Here is a 21,423-nt window from a genome sequence, read left to right as displayed (position 1 = left end):
GAGTCCCCTACAGGAGGTTAGTTAGCAAAATTAAGGCACATGGAATAGGAAGTAATATACCGGCGTGGATTAAAGATTGGTTAACAGGCAGGCAACAAAGTAGGAATAAACAGGTCATTTTTGCAATGGCAGGCTGTAACTAATAGGGTACTGGGAGCCCCAGTTTTTCACAATATTTATCAATGATTTGGATGTGAGGGCCCAATGTAATATTTCCAAATTCACATAGCGCAGAGCTGGGTGGGAATGTGTGTTGAGGATGCTGTAAAACAGCTACAGGAGGATTTGGACAGATTTAGTGAGTGGGCAAGAACATGGCAGATGGAATATAAGGTGAAAACATTAAGGATTATCCAGTTTAAGAGGAACCAATGTGTGGAGTATTTCTTAAATGGTAAGAAATTAGAAAGTGTAGGTGTACAAAGGGACCAAAGTGTCCTCGTCAATAAGTCACTGAAAGCTAACATGCAGGTGCTGCAAGCTATTAGGAAGGCTAATGTTCACCTTTATCGCAAGAGGACTTGGGTACTGGAGTAGTGAAGATTGCACCTGAAGTAGTGTGTGCAGTTTTGATCCCCTTACCTAAGAATTGCCGTAGAGGGATTGCAACGGAAATTCATCAGACTTGTTCCAGGGATGGTGGGACTGTCTTCTGAAGAGAGATTGGGCAAACTGAGCCTGTATTCTCTGGCATTTCGAAGAATAAGAGGTGATCTCATTGAAAACTGCAAAATACTTAAAGGAATAACAGGGTAGATGCAGGCAAGATGTTTCCTCTAGTTGGGGAGTCTAGAAACCAGGGGGCAGAATTTCAAAATAAGTGGGATGCCACTTAGGGCTGAGATGAGGAGAAATTGTTTTTATTCAGAAGATTGTGAATCTTTGAGTAAAAACAGGTTCCCCTCAATTCCAGAGGGTTGTGAACCTTTGGAATTCTCTGTCCCAGAGGGCAGTGGAAGCTCAGTGATTGACTCTGTTTAAGATAGAGATTGATAGATTTCTGATTAACAATAACGTGAAGGGTAATGGGGATAGTTTGGGAATGATCAGCCATGATAGCAATGAATGGAGGCGCAGGCCCAATGAGCCTGAATGGCTTTCTCCTGCTCCTGTGTTCCTGTGCCTAAAAGGGTTGTAGAGGCAAAAACCCTCACAACATGCAAAAAGTACTTGGGCCATGGCACATTAAGTGTATATCTATGAGATCTGGAAAGTGGAATTAGGCCAGATAGCCACCCATTGTCAGGCCAGGAACGATGGGTTGAGTGGCCTCCTGCCCTGCTGTAAATGTCTATGATTCCCATGGCAGGTGTATGTGACAGTCAGGCAGCAGCGCTAAATTTCATCTGTGCTCCCACAAAAAAAATTATCACTGTTCCAGGAGCTGGGTGAGCTTCGGAGATTAATTCTGGGACCTGAACCTTCAGATGTCTTGTTGGGAAGACAATATTCAATCGGCTCCATTTCCAACGGGAAGAACTTTTTCTGCCAATACACCATTTCTTGAATAATTACTGAATCACATGGGCAGAGGAAGAGGATGAGCAGAAGAGTTCTGAAGAGTTCCACAGGAGCAGGCTGAGGACTAAAAAAAAATGCCAGGCAGGATGTTGGAATGCCCCTCTTGCAGGCTGTGGGAGATCAGGGAGACCTCCGATATCCCTGACGACAGCACCTGCAAAAGATGCATTCAGCTGCAGCTGCTAGCAAAGCGTGTTAGGGAACTGGAGAAGGAGCTTGATGACCTCCATCTAATTTGGGAGAATGAGAAGTTTATAGACAGTAGCTTTAGGGAGATAGTTACACCTAAGCAGCAGAGCACAGGAAATTGGGTTACTGTAAGGAGAGGAAATGGCAGTGTGAAAGGACAGGCAGAGTAGGGTTCCCCTGTGGCCAAACCCCTCCACAACAGGTATACTGAATTGGATACTGTTGTGGGAGATGCTTTACCTGGAACAAGCTGCAACAGCCGGAACTCTGATACTGAGTCTGGTTCTACAGCGCAAAAGGGTGGGATGAAGAAGAGGAGAGCAGTAGTGATAGGGGACTCAATGGTCAGAGGTACAGACCGGAGGTTCTGTGGTCGGGACAGAGACTCCCGCATGGTTTGTTGCCTCCCAGGTGCCAAGGTCAGCGATGTCTCTGATCGCGTGCACAGCGTTCTAAAGTGGGAAGGTGATCAGCCAGATGTCGTGGTACACGTCGGTACCAATGATGTGGGAAGGAAGAGTGAGGAGGTCCTAAAGAGTGAGGACAAAGAGCTTGGAAGGAAGTTAAAAAGCAGGACCCCGAGGGTAGTAATCTCAGGATTGCTACCTGAGCCACATGCCAGTGAAGGCAGGAGTAGGATGCTTGGGCGGATAAACACGTGGCTGAGGAACTGGTGCAGGGGGCAGGGTTTCCAATTCTTGGATCATTGGGACCTCTTTTGGGGTAGGTGGGACCTGTACAAGAGAGACGGGTTACACCTAAACTACAAGGGGACCAATATACTTGCAGGGAGATTTGCTAGTGTTATTGGGGAGCGTTTAAACTAGATTTGCAGGGGGGTGGGAACCAGAGTGCCAGAGCAGATAGTGGAGCAGGGGTAAAAAGACAGGTTAGTTCAAGCAAAATCACAAATGGAAGGGTAGAGTGTGGTGGAAATAATTTTTTGAGGTGTGTCTATTTCAATGCCAGGAGTATTGTGGGGAAGGCAGATGAGCTGAAGGCGTGGATAGACACGTGGAAATATGACATTATAGCCATTAGTGAAACTTGGCTACAGGAGGGGCAGGACTGGCAGCTCAATGTTCCAGGGTTCCAATGTTTCAGGCGGGATAGAGGCAGAGGGATGAAAGATGGGGGGGTGGCATTGTTGGTCAGGGAAAATGTTACAGCCGTACTCAGGCAGGATAGATTAGGGAGCTTGTCTACAGAGGCCCTATGGGTGGAGCTGAGAAACAGGAAAGGTATGACCACATTAATGGGCTTGTATTATAGACCACCCAATAGTCAGCGAGAATTAGAGGAGCAAATCAGCGGAGAGATAGCTGACAACTGCAAGAAACACAAAGTTGTGATAGTAGGGGATTTTAATTTTCCACATATAGATTGGGACTCGCATACTGTGAAAGGTTTAGACGGGGTAGAGTTTGTAAAATGTGTTCAGGAGAATTTTCTACATCAGTATATAGAGGTGCCAACTAGAGAGGATGCGATATTGGATCTCCTATTGGGGAATGAGTTAGGGCAGGTGATGGATGTGAGTATGAGGGAACACTTTGGATCCAGTGATCATAATGTCATTAGTTTCAACCTGATCGTGGATAAGGATAGATCTGGGCCTCGGGTTGAAGTTCTGAACTGGAAAAAGACCAAATTTGATGAAATGAGAAGGGATCTGGGAAGTGTGGATTGGCACAGGCTGTTCTCTGGTAAGGATGTAAATGGAAAGTGGGAGGCCTTCAAAGGAGAAATTTTGAGAGTGCAGAGTTTGTATGTTCCTGTCAGGATTAAAGGCAAAGTAAATAGGAATAAGGAACCTTGGTTCTCGAGGGAGATTGTAACACTGATTAAGAGGAAGAGAGAGTTGTATGAAATGTACAGGCAGCAAGGAACACATCAGATGCTCGAGGAGTATAAAAAGTGCAAGAAGCTACTTAAGAGGGAAATCAGGAGGGCTAAAAGAAGACATGAGGTTGCTTTGGCAGACAGAGTGAAGGAAAATCCAAAGAACTTCTATAGGTATGTTAGGAGCAAAAGGATAGTGAGGGATAAAATTGGTCCTCTTGAAGACCAGAGTGGTAGACTGTGTATGGAACCAGAAGAGATGGGGGAGATACTAAATGGTTTTTTTGCATCCGTATTTACTGAGGAAACGGGCATGGAGTCTACGGAAATAGGGCAAACTGGTAGGGAGGCCATGGAACCATTACAGATTAAAGGGGAGGAGGTGCTCGCTGTCTTGAGGCAAATCAGAGTGGATAAATCCCCAGGACCGGACAGGGTATTCCCACGGACCTTGAGGGAAGCTAGTGTTGAACTTGCAGGGGCCCTGGCAGACATATTTAAAATGTCAGTATTCACGGGGGAGGTGCCGGATGATTGGAGGGTGGCTCGTGTTGTTCCGTTGTTTAAAAAAGGTTCCAAAAGAAATCCGGGAAATTATCGGCCAGTAAGTTTGACGTCGGTGGTGGGCAAGTTATTGGAAGGTGTGATACGGGATAGGATCTACAAATATTTGGATAGACAGGGACTTATTAGGGAGAGTCAACATGGCTTTGTGCGTGGTAGGTCATGTTTGACCAATCTATTAGAGTTTTTCGAGGAGGTTACCAGGAAAGTGGATGAAGGGAAGGCGGTGGATGTTGTCTACCTGGATTTCAGCAAGGCCTTTGACAAGGTCCCTCATGGGAGGTTAGTTAGGAAGGTTCAGTCGCTAGGTATACATGGGGAGGTAGTAAATTGGATAAGACACTGGCTCAATGGAAGAAGCCAGAGAGTGGTTGTGGAGGATTGCTTCTCTGAGTGGAGGCCTGTGACTAGTGGTGTGCCGCAGGGATCGGTGTTGGGGCCATTGTTGTTTGTCATCTATATCAATGATCTGGATGATAATGTGGTCAATTGGATCAGCAAGTTTGCTGATGATACAAAGATTGGAGGTGTAGTGGACAGTGAGGAAGGTTTTCAAAGCTTGCAGAGGGATTTGGACCAACTAGAAAAATGGGCTGAAAAATGGCAAATGGAATTTAACGCAGACAAGTGTGAGATATTGCACTTTGGAAGGACAAATCAAAGTAGAACGTACAGGGTAAATGGTAGGACTCTGAAGAGTGCAGTTGAACAGAGGGATCTGGGAATACAGGTACAGAATTCCCTAAAAGTGACGTCACAGGTGGATAGGGTCGTAAAGAGTGCCTTTGGTACACTGGCCTTTATAAATCGGAGTATCGAGTATAAAAGTTGGAGTGTTATGGTAAGGTTATATAAGGCATTGGTGAGGCCGAATTTTGAGTATTGTGTACAGTTTTGGTCACCTAGTTACAGGAAGGATGTAAATAAGATTGAAAGAGTGCAGAGAAGGTTCACAAGGATGTTGCCGGGACTTGAGAAGCTGAGTTACAGAGAGAGATTGAATAGGTTGGGACTTTATTCCCTGGAGCGTAGAAGATTGAGGGGAGATTTGATAGAGGTGTATAAGATTTTGATGGGTATAGATAGAGTGAATGCAAGCAGGCTTTTTCCGCTGAGGCTAGGGGAGAAAAAAACCAGAGGGCATGGGTTAAGGGTGAAAGGAGAAAAGTTTAAAGGGAATATTAGGGGGGGCTTCTTCACGCAGAGAGTGGTGGGAGTGTGGAATGAGCTGCCGGATAAAGTGGTAAATGCGGGGTCACTTTTAACATTTAAGAAAAACTTGGACGGGTTCATGGATGAGAGGGGTGTGGAGGGATATGGTCCAAGTGCAGGTCAGTGGGACTAGGCATAAAATGGTTCGGCACAGACAAGAAGGGCCAAAAGGCCTGTTTCTGAGCTGTAATTTTCTATGGTTCTAAGAATCATAATGGAGAAAAAACATTAACTCTGTTTCTCTCTCCGCAGATGCTGCCAGACCTGCTGAGTGTTTCCAGGATATTCTATTTTCATTTCAGTTTTCCAGCATCTGCAGTATTTTGCTTTTATTTAAGGGAGTGAGCATGTCCGAGGTGTTCTTTCCCTATGATTACAGAAAACAAAACAGCTTTCCCATTTATTACCAGAAAAATATCTGTAACTAACCAGAACTTTAAATAGAACTTCCAAATTTGTACTCTTTCAGACTGAGGACTACCTGAAACACAAGATACGAAGTCGGCCGGAGAGGTCCGAACTGGTCAGGATGCACATATTAGAGGGTAAGGAAATATCTGAACTCTGAAGCAAAACATTCTTACCAAGTTTACAATTACATAATCCATGAAGCATTTCTAGAAACAACATGTTTTGTGTTGCAAATTTCTTCCCATTAAATATTGGCATGAAATCTGCAGAGACCTTGGCAGAGCCTTCGCTGCAGGCCACTCAGATGAAGCTAAAAAGAGCCAGACTGGCAGACGATCTAAATGAAAAGATCGCTCAGAGACCAGGCCCGATGGAACTCGTGGAAAAGAACATTCTTCCCGTAGATTCCAGCTTAAAAGAAGCAATTAAAGGCAAGTGGCAAATCATTTCACAGTTTGATTAACTTTGGCTTAATGAGACTGATGAGAGGACAAGGAGCAAAGAGTAGATGTTGTGTGGAGAAGGGTTAAAAGTAAGTGTAATGAAACAGAATGAAGAGAAAGATTCGGGTTTATATAATACCTTTCAGAACTACAGGGTGTTCCAACGGGCTTTGCCAATTAAGCACTTTTTGGCGTGCAGTCATTGTTGTGGGGTAGGAAACATTGCTCAATTTGTGCAGAGCAAGCTCACAGATAACAATGTTATACCATATAATCCGCTTCAATGGTGTTAGTTGAGGGATAAATATTGGGGAGGGCACTGAAGAGAACTCCCCTGCTCTTCTTGCCATGAGATCTTTTATGTCCTGAGAGAGCAGATAGGGTGGCGGAAGGGGTGGGGTATGGGGAGAGATTTGAGACAGATCCTGGGTCAGAAGATGTCCAGCAGGTACAGTAAAGGTTTTACTAGTGGGGCAGGAGTGCTCCTCTCGGTCACACAAGAAGGCCTTGGACCGACTATCCCTTCGACCCCCCGATCGCTAATCTTCACCTGGTTTTCCCCCGCTCCCTCCCTAATTACCAACCTGCTCCACCCAACCACAGCCTTTCCGATCGTAAAGCCGGGAGCCTCCCTCCTGCGTGCTGGGAATCATCCCTAGGAGTTACCAGCCATGACCTCCTGCCACTACTTTGCCTACTCTCTCTCTGGCCAATCTGTCAGTGTGGCCTGCTGCAGGGCAGGAGACTGCCTAACAATATTCTAGTGAGGCCCTGTGTAAAGGCCAGCTTCTCTTGTCAGGTTTGTTACCATATCACCCACTCCAATGCGTCCTCGCAGGCTCCTTATTAATATCAGGGCCTTGATTTCAACTTGGACAAGATAGGAGATGACAGTTTCCCAGACATAGGGGGGAATCTTACCAAAAAAGTTCCAAGTCCAGGCTGGGCGGGAAAATGGGAGAGTTTCTCACCCATTTTTTTGGGAGAGTCCAAGTCCAGAATCTTATACACTCAGTGCAGGAAAAAATGGGCTAAACCATTCCTTGCCTATAGGGGCAGGGCTTAAGTTGCCAGCCAACCTGCTGTAGCAGAGGAGGGCACCGTTGTGCATGTGCAGGTCTCTGTGGCTGCACATGCGCAATGGCAACCAGTAGAGGCCTGACAGATTTGAGAGAAACCGAACTGTTGGGCCTCTGCTGCCACAGTTAGTCACAAGCCCCACATCACCCAGAAATATCGCCCAGCCCCCAGACCAATCATTCCCCCCCCTCCCCCCCCCCCCGCAGAGTGGCAGCTGGGCACCCTCCCTCTCACACCGATTGCTTGCAGGGTGGCAGTGGGGACACCCCGCCATGCCCCCAACTTCCCCAGGAGGCCTCAATGGCCTCCGCTTCCACTGGCGAGGCCACCGTGACTGGTCCACATTGCTGGGGGACCATACGTGATCTTCGCTGGAGAGAACCTTTCCCAGCGAACCCGCCCAGGCAAGTGAACCCGGAGGATAATGGAACCCGGAGGAACCCGGGCTCGCTAATTCCATTCAAATTACATTTAAATTGAATTTAAATTTATTCAGCCTCTCGCTGGAAATGGGCAGGAGGCTGAATGTGCCGGATATTGGGTGCCGGTAAGATTGCAAGAGGCGCAAAATCAGGCGTGAATCTGATTTCTTGGCTCTTGTGCGATCTTACCAGCTCGCCCTGCCCCTCGGCCAGCATGGCACAACGGTATGATCACCCCAGAATCTTTTAGGAGCGAGAGAATTAACAAAAAAAAGGGCTGTTTATTAATTAATTAAGGAAATGACTCCAGTATGGGAAGGAATGTTCTTATTGATTGTGGCACTCAGATGCAGATTGCTTTTGTTGGATTAATAAATAATATATTCACTGTAATGCATCTGAGTTAAAGACAATCAAATAGTGGCAAAGAAATCAAGGATGAGATTTTGTTTAGAGTGGTTTACAACATTAACGATCTTTAGTAAATGGGCCAAAACAAACAATTATCATTCAAAGAGAGAGATTTTTAATGCTTATCTTGTTCCTGCGAATGAAGGAATGAGTAGAATGTTCAATAAGTATTTACTCTGTTTTCACCGAGGAAGCTGACTCTTGGCTCTGTAGGGTTCTTGAGACAGATAGGGATTAGTTTGGATTGTGTTAAGGACACGGCTGATGGTAAACACTGGCCTGTTCCTAATCTCAGAGGGGGAACTTGAAACAACTGCCCTCAACTGTGTGTTGCAATTTAATATAATGTGAGGAAAGATTTGAAATCCAGGCAGTGGTGAACCAAGCACTCAGCGATGGTTTCAAATAAAATAAATGTTATCAAACAATAAAATAAAGAACTGTAAAGTCAACTCGAAATACATTTAACTAAATGGATTAGGGGATGACACGGTGACACAGTGGTTAGCACTGCTGCCTCACAGCACCAGGGACCCGGGTTCAATTCCCGGCCTCGGGTCACTGTCTGTGTGGAGTCTGCACGTTTTCCCCGTGCCTGTGTGGGTTTCCTCCGGGTGCTCCGGTTTCCTCCCACATTCTGAAAGACATGCTGGTTAGGTGCATTGACCCAAACAGGTGCCGGACTGTGGCAACTAGGGGAATTTCACAGTAACTTCATGGCAGTGTTAATGTAAGCCTTACTTGTGACTAATAAATAAACTTTAAATTTAAAACAATGGATATACACAGTTTCACTAACTTAACCAGGTGTTTGGAATGGGTAAAGCGCATTGGCCATGCTAAATTCTTCCTCAGTGTACCCGAACAGGTGCCGGAGTGTGACGATTAGGGGGTTTTCACAATAACTTAATTACAGTGTGAGCATAAGCCTACTTGTGACTAATAAATAAGCTTTACTTTTACCTTTATCTCACTAACTTCAGAGCCAATTCTCCCCAGACTTGCACAACAACATCATTTAGGTTTTTGAAAATTATAAACACTATTCAGTAACATTTACCACACCAGGCAGTTAGATCTCTTTGACGTTGTTTCTGAGGTAGAACAAAACAATTGGTTTTTCATGGCAGGTTTTTCTCAGACACAGCTTGCTGGGAGCTAAAACATCTTCCTGCTGTTGGCTGAAGTCTCAAACAGTTAATGCTCCTGATATCATTTTTCCCTTTTGATCTTCCCTTATCTGAACTGATCTCTTCAGAAGTCAAACTTAATTATCTCCATTTCTGGAGTCTACCTTTCAGAATGTAAATGTAAAGTTGACACCTTGTCCCTCTTCCTTTGACCCTCTAACACCGTATTCAAACCTGTGTTCTATTCCCCATTGTTACCAGCTTGCCTTAGGTAAACATCTGTTTGCAGTGTTGCTAGGTTCACCAGTGTATTAAAAGCACTAGTTCCATTACACAACCAAACTGGCCTTTCCTTTAGGCACCTTCCATTTTCCAATAGTTTTTAAATCAATGCAACCAGTAGAAAACATTCCAATTTATCGGATTTTCCTGATGTTTTCAAATCATGTAGCTAAGTCTGTGTTATTTAGTAAAAGTACCTGTGTAGTAAATGTATTTTTATTAATTAGTACTCCTCTCCCTTATCCCCTTTTTTGTTTGATTTTCACGTTCCTCAATAATATATGTGAAGCCATGAATTGGTGGGAGCCAATGGGGGGGGGGGGGGGGTGTATAAAGGAGTGATTATCTATTAGTAGGACTGGTTTGTGTCAATAGCAAGGAGAGTGCCATTGCATGTACTTGTACCCTGTGTCCACCAGAGCAACATCAGTGAACCTTGCATTAATAAAGGAATTCCAAGTGGCACGGTGGCACAGTGGTTAGCACTGCTGCCTCACTGCTCCAGGGACCTGGTTCAATTCCCAGCTTGGGTCACTGTCTGAGTGGAGTTTGCATGTTCTCCCCGTGTCCGTGTGGGTTTCCTCCGGGTGCTCCAGTTTCCTCCCACAGTCCAAAGTTGTGGGGGTTAGGTGGATTGGCCATGCTAAATTGCCCCTTAGTGTCGGGGGACAAGCAGGGTAAATATGTGGAGGTACGGGGGATAGGGGCTGGGTGGGATTGTGGTCGGTGCAGACTCGATGGGCCGAATGGCCTCCTTCTGCATTGTAGGGATTCTATGATTCTATGAATTCTGTGACACTGGTCTCTAGGGCAACACAGTGGCACAATGGTTAGCACTGCTGTCTCACAGCGCCAGGGATCTGGGTTTGGCTTCAGCCTTGGGATGTTCTTTCCGGTAGGTTTCCTCCAGGTACTCCGGATTCCTCCCACAGTCCAAAGTTGTGGATTGGCCATACTAAATTGCACTTTAGTGTCCAAAGATATGTAGGTTAGGGGGATTAGCCGTGTTAACTGTGTGGGGTTCTTCAGATAGGGCGGAGGGTGACCTGGGTAAGATGCTCTTTCGGAAGAGTTGTTGTAGACTTGATGGGCCAAATGGCTTCCTTCTGCACTGTAGCGATTCTATGGCTCTGAATGATTGGTGGGGAAGGTTATAGGTTTAAAAACCCATATTCCTGATGTCAAATGTAACTATGAGGTGAGATTAAATAGCAGTAAAGGAATTACCATTTACCTTAAATATCTTGCAGTTGAAATACTTAACGCTGTTTCTGAATGTATTTTTTAAATCCTTTTTTCCTGAAAACCAGTCCATAGGCTGGTTTGCTTCAATGGATAGATACAGATGCATTCTGCCTCTGATAAATAGCATCTATCTCGTGGATCTGAGAGAGCTGTAAAGCTGAGCTCCACCCTGTCCTCATTAGACACTCGTGCATACAAATATTTTTCAGGCGAAATCATAGCACTGTAATCAAGACCAGGACAATCATTCAGTTTTTATTTCATCAGCCATGCTGCTGAGGTTAATTATAGGATTCGCTGCTGCACCAACTGAGATCAGGCAGCACCGCGCACACAGCAATCAAACCCGTGAACCTCCTGTTCATTTACGGGTTGCTTCCACACTGGAAAGGAAAAAAGGTCTGGGTAAATGGTGTGCATGTTCAATGGAAGATAACACCCCTTTGCCAAAAAGAAATGCAGTTTGCTCATCTACATTTTACAAGAAAAGGATTTGGGCTGTAACTTTGGCAGTTAGACTGAGCTAAAGATTGCACTTATAATGGAATGTTTTTTTTAAATTCTTTTCACGGGATGTAAGTGTCGCTGGCTGGGCCAACATTTATTACCCATTCCTAATTACCCTCCATTTCAGAGAGTATTTGAGAGTCAACCACTCGCTAAAGGACATTAGTGAACCAGATGGGTTTTTCCAACAATTGATAATGGTTTCATGGTCAATAATAAATCAAATCAAATTGAGACTTTTAATTACAATTTTCTTTTCTTTTATAATTTCACCATCTGCCATGGTGGGATTCGAACCCGGAATATTCAGCGAATTACCCTAGGCCTCTGGATTGCTAGTCCAGTGGCAATACCACTATGCCACCACCATCGGTGATGAACAGCTCTGAAACATAATCAACAAGTGATCAATGTCATTATAACTTGTTGGAACCTTGATAAGTATTAGGCATATTTGATTTGATTTATTATTGTCACGTGTATTATAGAAAATATATTACTAAACTACAAAGACTGCAGGAAAGATTTACTAAGATGTTGCCAGGACTTGATGGTTTGAGTTATAAGGAGAGGCTGGATAGATTCGGACTTTTTTCTCTGGAGCGTAGGAGGCTGAGGGGTGGTCATATAGAGGCCTATAAAATAATGAGGGGCACAGATCAGCTAGAAAGTCAATATCTTTTCCCAAAGGTAGAGGAGTCTAAAACTAGAGGGCATAGGTTTAAGGTGAGAGGGGAGAGATACAAAAGGGTCCAGAGAGGCAACTTTTTCACACACAGGGTGGAGAGTGTCTGGAACAAGCTGCCAGATGTGTAGTGGAGGCGGGTACAATTTTGTCTTTTAAAAAGCATTTGGACAGTTACATGGGTAAGATGGGTATAGAGGGATATGGGCCAAACGTGGGCAATTGGGACTAGCTTAGTGATTTTTAAAAAAGGGCGCATGGACAAGTTGGGCCGAAGGGCCTGTTTCCATGCTGTAAACCTCTATGACTCAATGCCTCAATGTATTAGTATACAGTGAAAATATTGTTTCTTGCACTCTATACAAAACATACCGTACATAGAGAAGGAAAGGAGAGAATGTAGTATTAGTCATAGTTAAGGTGTAGAGAAAGATCAACTTAAAATGAGGTAGGTCCATTCAGAGGTCTGATGGCAGTAGGGAAGAATTTGTTTTTGAGTCAGTTGGTACGTAGTACGCAGGAATTCCCTGCCCAGTGAAGCAGTTGAGGCTACCTCAAAGGGAGCTTCTAAGGCAAAGATAGACAGATTTTTGATCAGTAAAGGAATTAAGGGTTATGGTGAGCGGGCGGGTAAGTGGAGCTGAGTCCATGAAAAGATCAACCATGATCTTATTGAATGGCGGAGCAGGCTAGAGGGGCCAGATGGCCTACTCCTGCTCCTAGTTCTTATGTTCTTATGAAAGAGGTGGGAGAGTTTGGAACACATGAATAAAGGTGGGGGTGGCGGTGTGGGGGGCTGGGAACCAGGAGGCCAAGACCGAGGTGGGGGAGATCTGAGTAAAGGCAACTCTGCAAGGGAGTGGGGTGAACGGGGAAGGACAACTCCACAAGGGATTTGGCGGGGGGGGGGGGGGGGGTGGAGGTGTCTGGGTAAGGGCACCTCTGAAAGGAGTGTTTGATTTGATTTATTATTGTCACATGTATTAGGATACAGTGAAAAGTATTGTTTCTTTAATACTATACAGATAAGACATATCATTCATAGGGTACACGGGAGAAGGAAAGGAGAGGGTACAGAATATAGTGCTACAGTCATAACGGGTGTAGAGAAAGATCAGCTTAATATAAGGTAGGACCATTCAAAAGTCTGATGGCAGCAGGGAAGAAGCTGTTCTTGAGTCGGTTGGTACCTGACCTCAGACTTTTGTATCTTTCCCCAATGGAAGAAGGTGGAAGAGAGATTGTCTGGTGCGTGTGGGGTCCTTGATTATGCTGGCTGCTTTCCCGAGGCAGCGGGAAGTGTAGACAGAGTCAATGGATGGGAGGCTGGTTTGTGTGATGGATTGGGCATCATTGACGACCCTTTGTAGTTTCTTGTGGTCTTGGACAGAGCAGGAGCCATACCAAGCTGTGATACAACCAGAAAGAATATTCTCTATGGTGCATCTGTAAAAGTTGGTGAGAGTTGTAGCTGACATGCTGAATCTCCTTAGCCTTATGAGAAAGTAGAGGCGTTGGTGGTCTTTCTTAACTATAGTGTCGGTATGGGGGGACCAGGACAAGTTGTTGGCGATCTGGACACCTAAAAACGTGATGCTCTCGACCATTTTTACTTAGTCCCCATTGATGTAGACAGGGGCATGCCCTCAGCTACACTTCCTGAAGTTGATGATTATCTCCTTCGTTTTGTTGACATTGGGGGAGAGATTATCGTCGCATCAGTTCACCAGATTCTCTATCTCCTTCCTGTACTGGTATCGACATGTGTGCGTAATTCTTAAAATCCTTGGCACCGTGTAAAGGAAGCAACATGTCTGTCCGGTGCACATGGCAGGTTGTAATATATTTAGCAGGAATTGAATCAACATGGCCATTCTGATTGTCTGTGCCGAACTGGACCTCAAATAGCATTTGGCTACATTTACCCATTATCTATGAAGGATACCAGGACTGTTGACCATCCGTGCAGTGGAATTGGACGGGTTGTTTTTCAATGTGGAGCTTACAGGGTTTATGACAGCAATCAATGTGGGTCAGCTGCAATATATTTAAATAAAGACAACTCCAGCTGACATGCTGCTGGAAAAACTTTCCTACAGTCATGTTACTAATTATAAAGTGAAACTTCTAGCCAGAAATAACCTAAAAGCAGAGAGGGGCTGTTCCCTCTTGTCATTTGTCACTCGCCCAGAACAGCGTATAATGCTGAAAAATTAACCTCCCTCAGTTGATTTCTGGGACACAGTCCTATGTTGTTAACGTCCTGCCCCATATGGAATTGGTAAAGTTGGCAGTGTCAGTTACACTGAGATGCCGGGTGAAAGGCAATTTAAGGGCATTTGTGGCTGACACCTCTTCAGATTTCAAGTTATTTTCATTGAAATGTTGGGGGGAATTTTGACTCAAAAAAGGGGCAGGTTTGGGTTGGGTGATGGGGGGGGAAGAGAGGTGGTGGGGGCATCATTGAAATCAGAAAAATTTGCCCCAACCCAAAACTGCCTCCAGCTCCACCCCAACCCACCTCCATTCCTGACTTTAACTGATCCATAGAATAGAATCATAGAACCACAGAATCCCCACAGTGCAGAAGGAGGCCATTCGGCCCATCGAGTCTGCACCGACCACAATCCCACCCAGGCCCTATCCCCATAACCTCATGCATTTACCCTAGCTAGTCCCCCTGACACTAAGGGGCAATTTAAAATGGCCAATCCACCTAACCCGCACATCTTTGGACTGTGGGAGGAAACCGGAGCACCCGGAGGAAACCCACACACACACGAGGAGAATGTGCAAACTCCACACCCCCACACACACACACTTGGGGACCCGCTCCCTGCCTGCCTGGAGACCTAGATATTGAGACCAGAATGAGTTTCAAAAAGTGGAAAGAATTTTCCCAGTGCCTGTCAGCAGGCAGAGGGGGATGCTGGTAATATTGTACAAATAAATGTGGCTGGTCAGCTCTCTGACCTCTGCCTCCTGGTGATTTTCCCAGAGCAGACTTCATGGAACAACAGGAAGCTGATTAAGGTAGTTGAAGAGGTCATTAAAAGTAATTTTCCCCAAAAGTTTAATTTTTCCCAAAGGCACTGGGGTCTCTGCACTATCAGCTGACAGGAAGCGAGTGCATAGTGGGAGGTTTCAGCAGCTCTACATTTAGATTACATCTGATGTTTATTTGGCTAACACGAAGCTTATGGCCAATGGTAGGCACTGGCTTGCCCACAACTGCAGTCTCGCATGGAAACTGCTGTCACTGAGAGTTCCCAGGGTCAAGGAAAGCCTCTGGCAGCCTCTAACATCTTGTTTGATCCCGTTGTTCCCTCTTGTGTCCCTTCACTGTAGTTTCACTCCCAGTGCAGAGTGAGGCCTGCCACCCTCCTGTCTTCTGTACCGCTTATCTTAAACTTATGCTCCTCTGTAATTGTCATTTCCACCCTGGGAAAAAGCTTCCAACTGTTCACCCTATCCATACCCCTCATAGTTTTATAAACTTCTATCAGATCGCCCCTCAGCCTCTGTCTTTCCAGGAAGAACAATCCCAGAATAATCTGACTATATCTGTTTGCAGCCTCTCCATGCCCTCCCGACAGCTTACCTTCCCACCTAGCAATATACCATCAGCAAACTTGGATTGAATTGCTCTGTCTCTTCATCAAAGTCATTCATGTAGATTGTAAATAACTGAGGCACCAGTTCTGATCCTTGTGGCACTCCACTCAACAAAGCCTGACAACTTGAAAATGTCCCATTTATTCTTACTCTGCTTCCTGTCTTTGAATCAATTCTTTCTCTATCCACATTAATATATCAACCCCCCCCCCCCACTCCTCTTAAAAAAACAGTAAAACACTTGAAAATAGGAAACCAATTTTGTCTAAATGTATGCATGCTGCACATGTACAATGTATTGACTTGTTTTTGAATTTAATATAACTTCACTGTTCATCAAAATCAGCTACTTCAGTCTATTTTTATATGACGGCTGGCAAAACTGCTTAACTGTATAAATGTGTGTCGTTATAATGTCAGTTGAATTTGGAGTGTTTACACCCGATTCAAATATCACAATTCTTGACTTAATGTAAAATAGCAATGATAAAATCTGGTTAGAATAAGTAAATATGTAGCATTCACTTATGATTTTAATATAAGAATGTTGTGTACACTAACCAAACCTGGTCAATGAAATTATAGCACTTTCAGAACTGGCCCTTAAAGCATCAACAGTTCAAGATTAACTCCTGTATACCAAAGATCATACAAAGGTTTCCCAAATCTTTTCTAACAGAATTATAGCAAAATGAACCTAAATTGACCAAAAAAAAAGTTTATTTATTAGTCACAAGTAAGGCTTACATTAACACTGCAATGAAGTTACTGTGAAATTCCCCTAGTCGCCACACTGCAGGTCAATGCACCTAACCAGCACGTCTTTCAGACTGAGAGAGGAAACCGGAGCACCCGGAGGAAACCCACGCAGACACGGGGAGAACATGCAAACTCCACACAGACAGTGACCCAAGCCGGGAATCGAACTTGGGTCCCTGGCACGGTGAGGCAGCAGTGCTAACCACTGTGCCACCATGCCGCCCCTATAAATAATAAAATGATGCATATGTAGTATTTTTTTATTCATTCATTGTTCTTCGACTGAGTGGCTTGTTCGGCCATTTCAGAGGGCAGTTAAGAGCCAACCACTTTGCTATGTCACATATCAGCCAGACTGGGTAAGGACGGCAGATTTCCTTCCTCCTGTCTGTAAACAGATGGGCTTTTACAACAATCGACAATGTTTTCATGATCATCATTCCAGATATTTATTGGATTCAAATTTCACCATCTGCCATGGTGGGATTGGAACACGGGTCCCCGAATCTCTGGATTACTAGTCCAGTGACAGTATCAGGAGATTTAGTGCAGAGGAGATTTACCAGGATGCTGCCTGGTTTGGAGGGTAGGTCTTATGAGGAAAGGTTGAGGGAGCTGGGGCTGTTCTCTCTGGAGCGGAGGAGGCTGAGGGGAGACTTAATAGAGGTTTATAAAATGATGAAGGGGATAGATAGAGTGAACGTTCAAAGACTATTTCCTCGGGTGGATGGAGCTATTACAAGGGGGCATAACTATAGGGTTCATGGTGGGAGATATAGGAAGGATATCAGAGGTAGGTTCTTTACGCAGAGAGTGGTTGGGGTGTGGAATGGACTGCCTGCAGTGATAGTGGAGTCAGACACTTTAGGAACATTTAAGCGGTTATTGGATAGGCACATGGAGCACACCAGGATGATAGGGAGTGGGATAGCTTGATCTTGGTTTCAGAGAAAGCTCGGCACAACATCGTGGGCCGAAGGGCCTGTTCTGTGCTGTACTGTTCTATGTTCTATCATTCCACCACTGCCTCCCTATTGGATTTATCCCAAGTCTTAATTTTCTAAAGTTCATTCAGTCTTGAGATAGACTGCTCAGTATTTCTTGTTATTACCAAGGTTGACTGATGCTGTTGTCCCAATTGTCCCATATCCCACCCGCCACTCTGAAGACAATGACTCCTGCATCCCTCGGCAATCTCATCCAGGTGGCCATTTTCAAGTATAAGGTAGTAGCTTAACTAGATGGTAAATAGTGTCATTCTGTTCATCCATTGAAGAGCAGCACAGCCAAGTGTGATCTTCTTCTCTCGGGAGATCTACACATGCACGCATTCAGTAAGAGTCACTGTGCTCTGGCGTAGGGCCATCCAGACTCGAAACGTTGGCTCTACTCTCTCTCTCCACAGATGCTGTCAGACTTGCTGAGATTTTCCAGCATTTTATCATTTATTAGCCAGTTGGACGGGGTCTGGGGAGAGATATTTGCTTCACTGATGCAATCGGATGCAAAGCAAGATAACAGAAGTTGGGCAAAATTGATCATTTCTGAAACAGTTTTGAGATAGTTGTGGGTAAACAAAATGATCTTAGTGTTTCTGCACTGGAATGTTTTTCTTTAAAAGTTTATGCAGCTAATAAAATGACAAGCATTTCCTGCTTTCTCAGATTCATTGCAAGAAGCATGTTGCACAGACATTGTACTGACGTGCACTTCTTTTTGTAGTTGGCCAGGTCCATTACCCCAAAACCTTAGACACGTTCTCATTTGACGAAGACAGCAGTGATGCCTTGTCTCCAGAGCAGCCCGGGAGCCAAGAATCACAAAGCTCAACTCCTTCTCCAGGGGAAGCCAAAGTGACTGAGTCGTCATCCTCCTCATCGTCCCCTGTACCCAACACCATTATTCAGGTGAGTGTTGTGAGACTGAACCAGCCCCTCATTGGGAATTGAGGAGAGAGGTTAGCAGTCGCAACATAAAGGTGACAGAGTCGCAGTAGGAAAATGGCGTCTTTGTTTTAGATCTTACTTTTAAACAGCCGTGGTTTAAATAGAGGTGCCTTTCTCTTCACAGAAGCTGATCTTGCATTGCCAATAGGCACCTGATAACTGGGTCTTGACTGTGACAGAGAAGTAACGTTTTTGAGATTTACTAAGACTGGGCGGCACGGTAGCACAGTGGTTAGCACTGCTGCTTCACAGCTCCAGGGTCCCGGGTTCGATTCCCGGCTCGGGTCACTGTCTGTGTGGAGTTTGCACATTCTCCTCGTGTCTGCGTGGGTTTCCTCCGGGTGCTCCGGTTTCCTCCCACAGTCCAAAGATGTGCGGGTTAGGTTGATTGGCCCGGTTAAAAATTGCCCCTTGGAGTCCTGGGATGCGTAGGTTAGAGGGATTAGCAAGTAAATATGTGGGGATAGGGCCTGGGTGGGATTGTGGTCGGTGCAGACTCGATGGGCCGAATGGCCTCCTTCCGCACTGTAGGGTTTCTATGAAGGCAGGAAAGTCCTGATAATTCTGTGTCTGGTCTTAATGACACAAAAATAAAACGCAAATTACTGCAGATGCTGGGTACTGACGTAAAACAGAAAATACTGTTAATTACCCAGCAGGTCAGAGTGCGTCTGTGGGAGGGGAAACCGAGTTAGTGTTTCAGGTCGATGGCATTTCGTTAGGACTGCAGAAAGTTAGGGATGTAATAGGTTTTAAGCAAGTACAAAATGGGGTGGAGTGAAAGAACGAAAGGGATAGGGTGGGAGCCTTGAGAAATGAAATGCCAAAAGGGGTGCTACTACAAGGCACCAGGAGATGGTAACGAGACACAGGAAGAAACAGCAGGTTGGTCAGGACGAGGTGTAACTGGGAACGGTAAAAGCATCGCTAACAACTGCTATCTGAAAAAAATAGATCAGTGATCTGAAATTATTGTCCTCACCACTCTCTGAGTGAAGAAATTTCTCCTCACCTCAAGTCTAAAAGGTTTACCCCTTATCCTCAAACTATGACCCCTAGTTCTGGACTCCCCCACCATCGGGTACATTCTTTCTGAATCTACCCTGTCTAATCCTATTAGAATTTTATAATATTCAATGAGATCCCCCCTCGCTCTTCTAAATTCCAATGAATATAATCCTAACCAACTTAGTCTGTCCTCATGTGACAGACGTGTCATCCCAGGAATCAGCCTGATAAACCTTCGCTGTACTCCATAAGACCATAAGACATAGGAGCAGAATTAGGCTGCTCGGCCCATCGAGTCTGCTCCGCCATTCAATCATGGCTGATATTTTTCTCATCCCCGTTCTCCTGCCTTTTCCCCATAACCCCTGATCCCCTTATTGATCAAGAACCTATCTATTTCTGTCTTAAAGACACTCAATGACCTGACCTCCACAGCCTTCTGTGGTAAAGAGTTCCACAGATTCACCACTCTCTGCCTGAAGAAATTCCTCCTTATCTCTGTTCTAAAGGATCGTCCCTTTAGCCTGAGGTTGTGCCCTCTCCCTCTATAGCAAAGACATTCTTCCTCGGATAAAAAAACACCAAAACTGCACGCAGTCCTCCAGGCGTGGCCTCACCAGCACCCTATACAATTGCAGGTTCTGTTTTTGTCTTTCCTGGCATGTATTACCTTCGCTGCACAAGACCTGCTTGTTGGTGGGTGTCACCATTACCAATATGACCTAAGACCCTCGTCAGACCCCACTTGGAGTACTGTGCTCAGTTCTGGTCGCCTCATTACAGGAAGGATGTGGAAAAGACTGAAAGGGTGCAGAGGAGATTTACAAGGGTGTTGCCTGGATTGAGTGGCATGCCTTATGAGGATAGGCTGAGGGAGCTCGGTCTTTTCTCCTTGGAGAGACGTAGGATGAGAGGAGACCTAATGGAGGTATATAAGATGTTGAGAGGCATAGATCGGGTGGACTCTCAGAGGCTTTTTCCCAGGGTGGAAATGGCTGCTACGAGAGGACACAGGTTTAAGGTGTAGGTACAGGGGAGATGTTAGAGGAAAGTTTTTCACACAGAGGGTGATGGGCGAGTGGAATCGGCTGCCGTCAGTGATGGTGGAGGCAAACTCAATAGGGTCTTTTAAGAGACTCCTGGATGAGTACATGGGACTTAATAGGATGGAGGGTTATAGGTAGGTCTAGAAGGTAGGGATGTGTTCGGCACAACTTGTGGGCCGAAGGGCCTGTTTGTGCTGTAGTTTTTCTATGTTTCTATGATTAATACTTCACAATGTTCAGTTTCTTCACTCCCTGTGTACTCAGCAGGATTAAGAACAGTTTGCCCATCATCAAACCTAAACTGCTAATGGCTTCCTTTCTTATATAGTTCACATTATTCTCATTTTTTAAGGCAGCTGGCCATCATTAACTTTCAGAACATTCCTAAAATTAATCTAATCATTCTTTTACCAGTTCAAATATTTTTTTTTCAAGTGGTTTTAGTTTTTTTTTTCTGCAGCATCCTTTTAAACAGCTTTCCCCCACCCGCTCGCCGCCCTGCATGGTTCCATTTCAACCATTCCTAAAGAGACCTGTCGTGTAATGTTCTGCCACATAACATTCAGTGTGTCAACTGCAAGTGCTGAACCTTGGGAATGCTGCCACCATACAAATTTTTAAAATATAATCTTTACCACTTGAAACATCGAGCCTTTAGAAAGGGCAGTTGGTTGCCTCAGCCAAAAAGCAATAACCATTATTCACAAACACTAATGTCAATTTACGAGATGTCTGTTATAATGTCTGAAGTGCTCTGTTTATCTCGGGCTCAAACAGTTGTGGTTACTTGCTCGTGCGCACCTTGTTAATCAATTATTCTAATCCCCTAAATTTGATCTTTATATTAAAATTGGTCAGCGCTTTCTAACTGTTCTGAAACCCCCGCTGATCTAAACTTTCATCAGCAGCAATGTGGAGGGGGAGGTGTGATTGAAGTCAATCCCGATAGTCGGAGGGGTTCACAGCACAGATAAAGGCCCTTCAGCCCATCGCGTCTGTGCCAGTCAAAGACAAACCACCCAACTATCCCAATCCCATTTTCCAGCACTTGGTCCATAGCCTTGTATGCCTTGGCACTGCCAGTGCACATCTAAATCCTAAATAT

General features: G+C 45.0%; 1 protein-coding gene across 15 annotated transcripts in view; it reads left to right on the top strand.

Moving 5' to 3' along the window:
- Positions 1-21,423, top strand: part of mrtfba (myocardin related transcription factor Ba) — a 297,785-nt gene that overhangs the window by 237,296 nt on the left and 39,066 nt on the right. For all 15 annotated transcript variants that reach the window (XM_078240868.1, XM_078240871.1, XM_078240869.1 and 12 more), the window contains 3 exons: positions 5,798-5,873; positions 6,009-6,170; positions 18,041-18,225. In XM_078240868.1, the coding sequence (XP_078096994.1) occupies positions 5,798-5,873; positions 6,009-6,170; positions 18,041-18,225 (423 nt within the window). The remainder of the gene's footprint in view (positions 1-5,797; positions 5,874-6,008; positions 6,171-18,040; positions 18,226-21,423) is intronic.

Source organism: Mustelus asterias, chromosome 23 (assembly GCF_964213995.1).
Source record: "Mustelus asterias chromosome 23, sMusAst1.hap1.1, whole genome shotgun sequence".
In the NCBI taxonomy this organism is placed as follows: domain Eukaryota; kingdom Metazoa; phylum Chordata; class Chondrichthyes; order Carcharhiniformes; family Triakidae; genus Mustelus; species Mustelus asterias.
The sequence above is the reverse complement of the archived record's forward strand: the minus strand, read 5'-3'. Positions and strand labels throughout refer to the sequence as shown.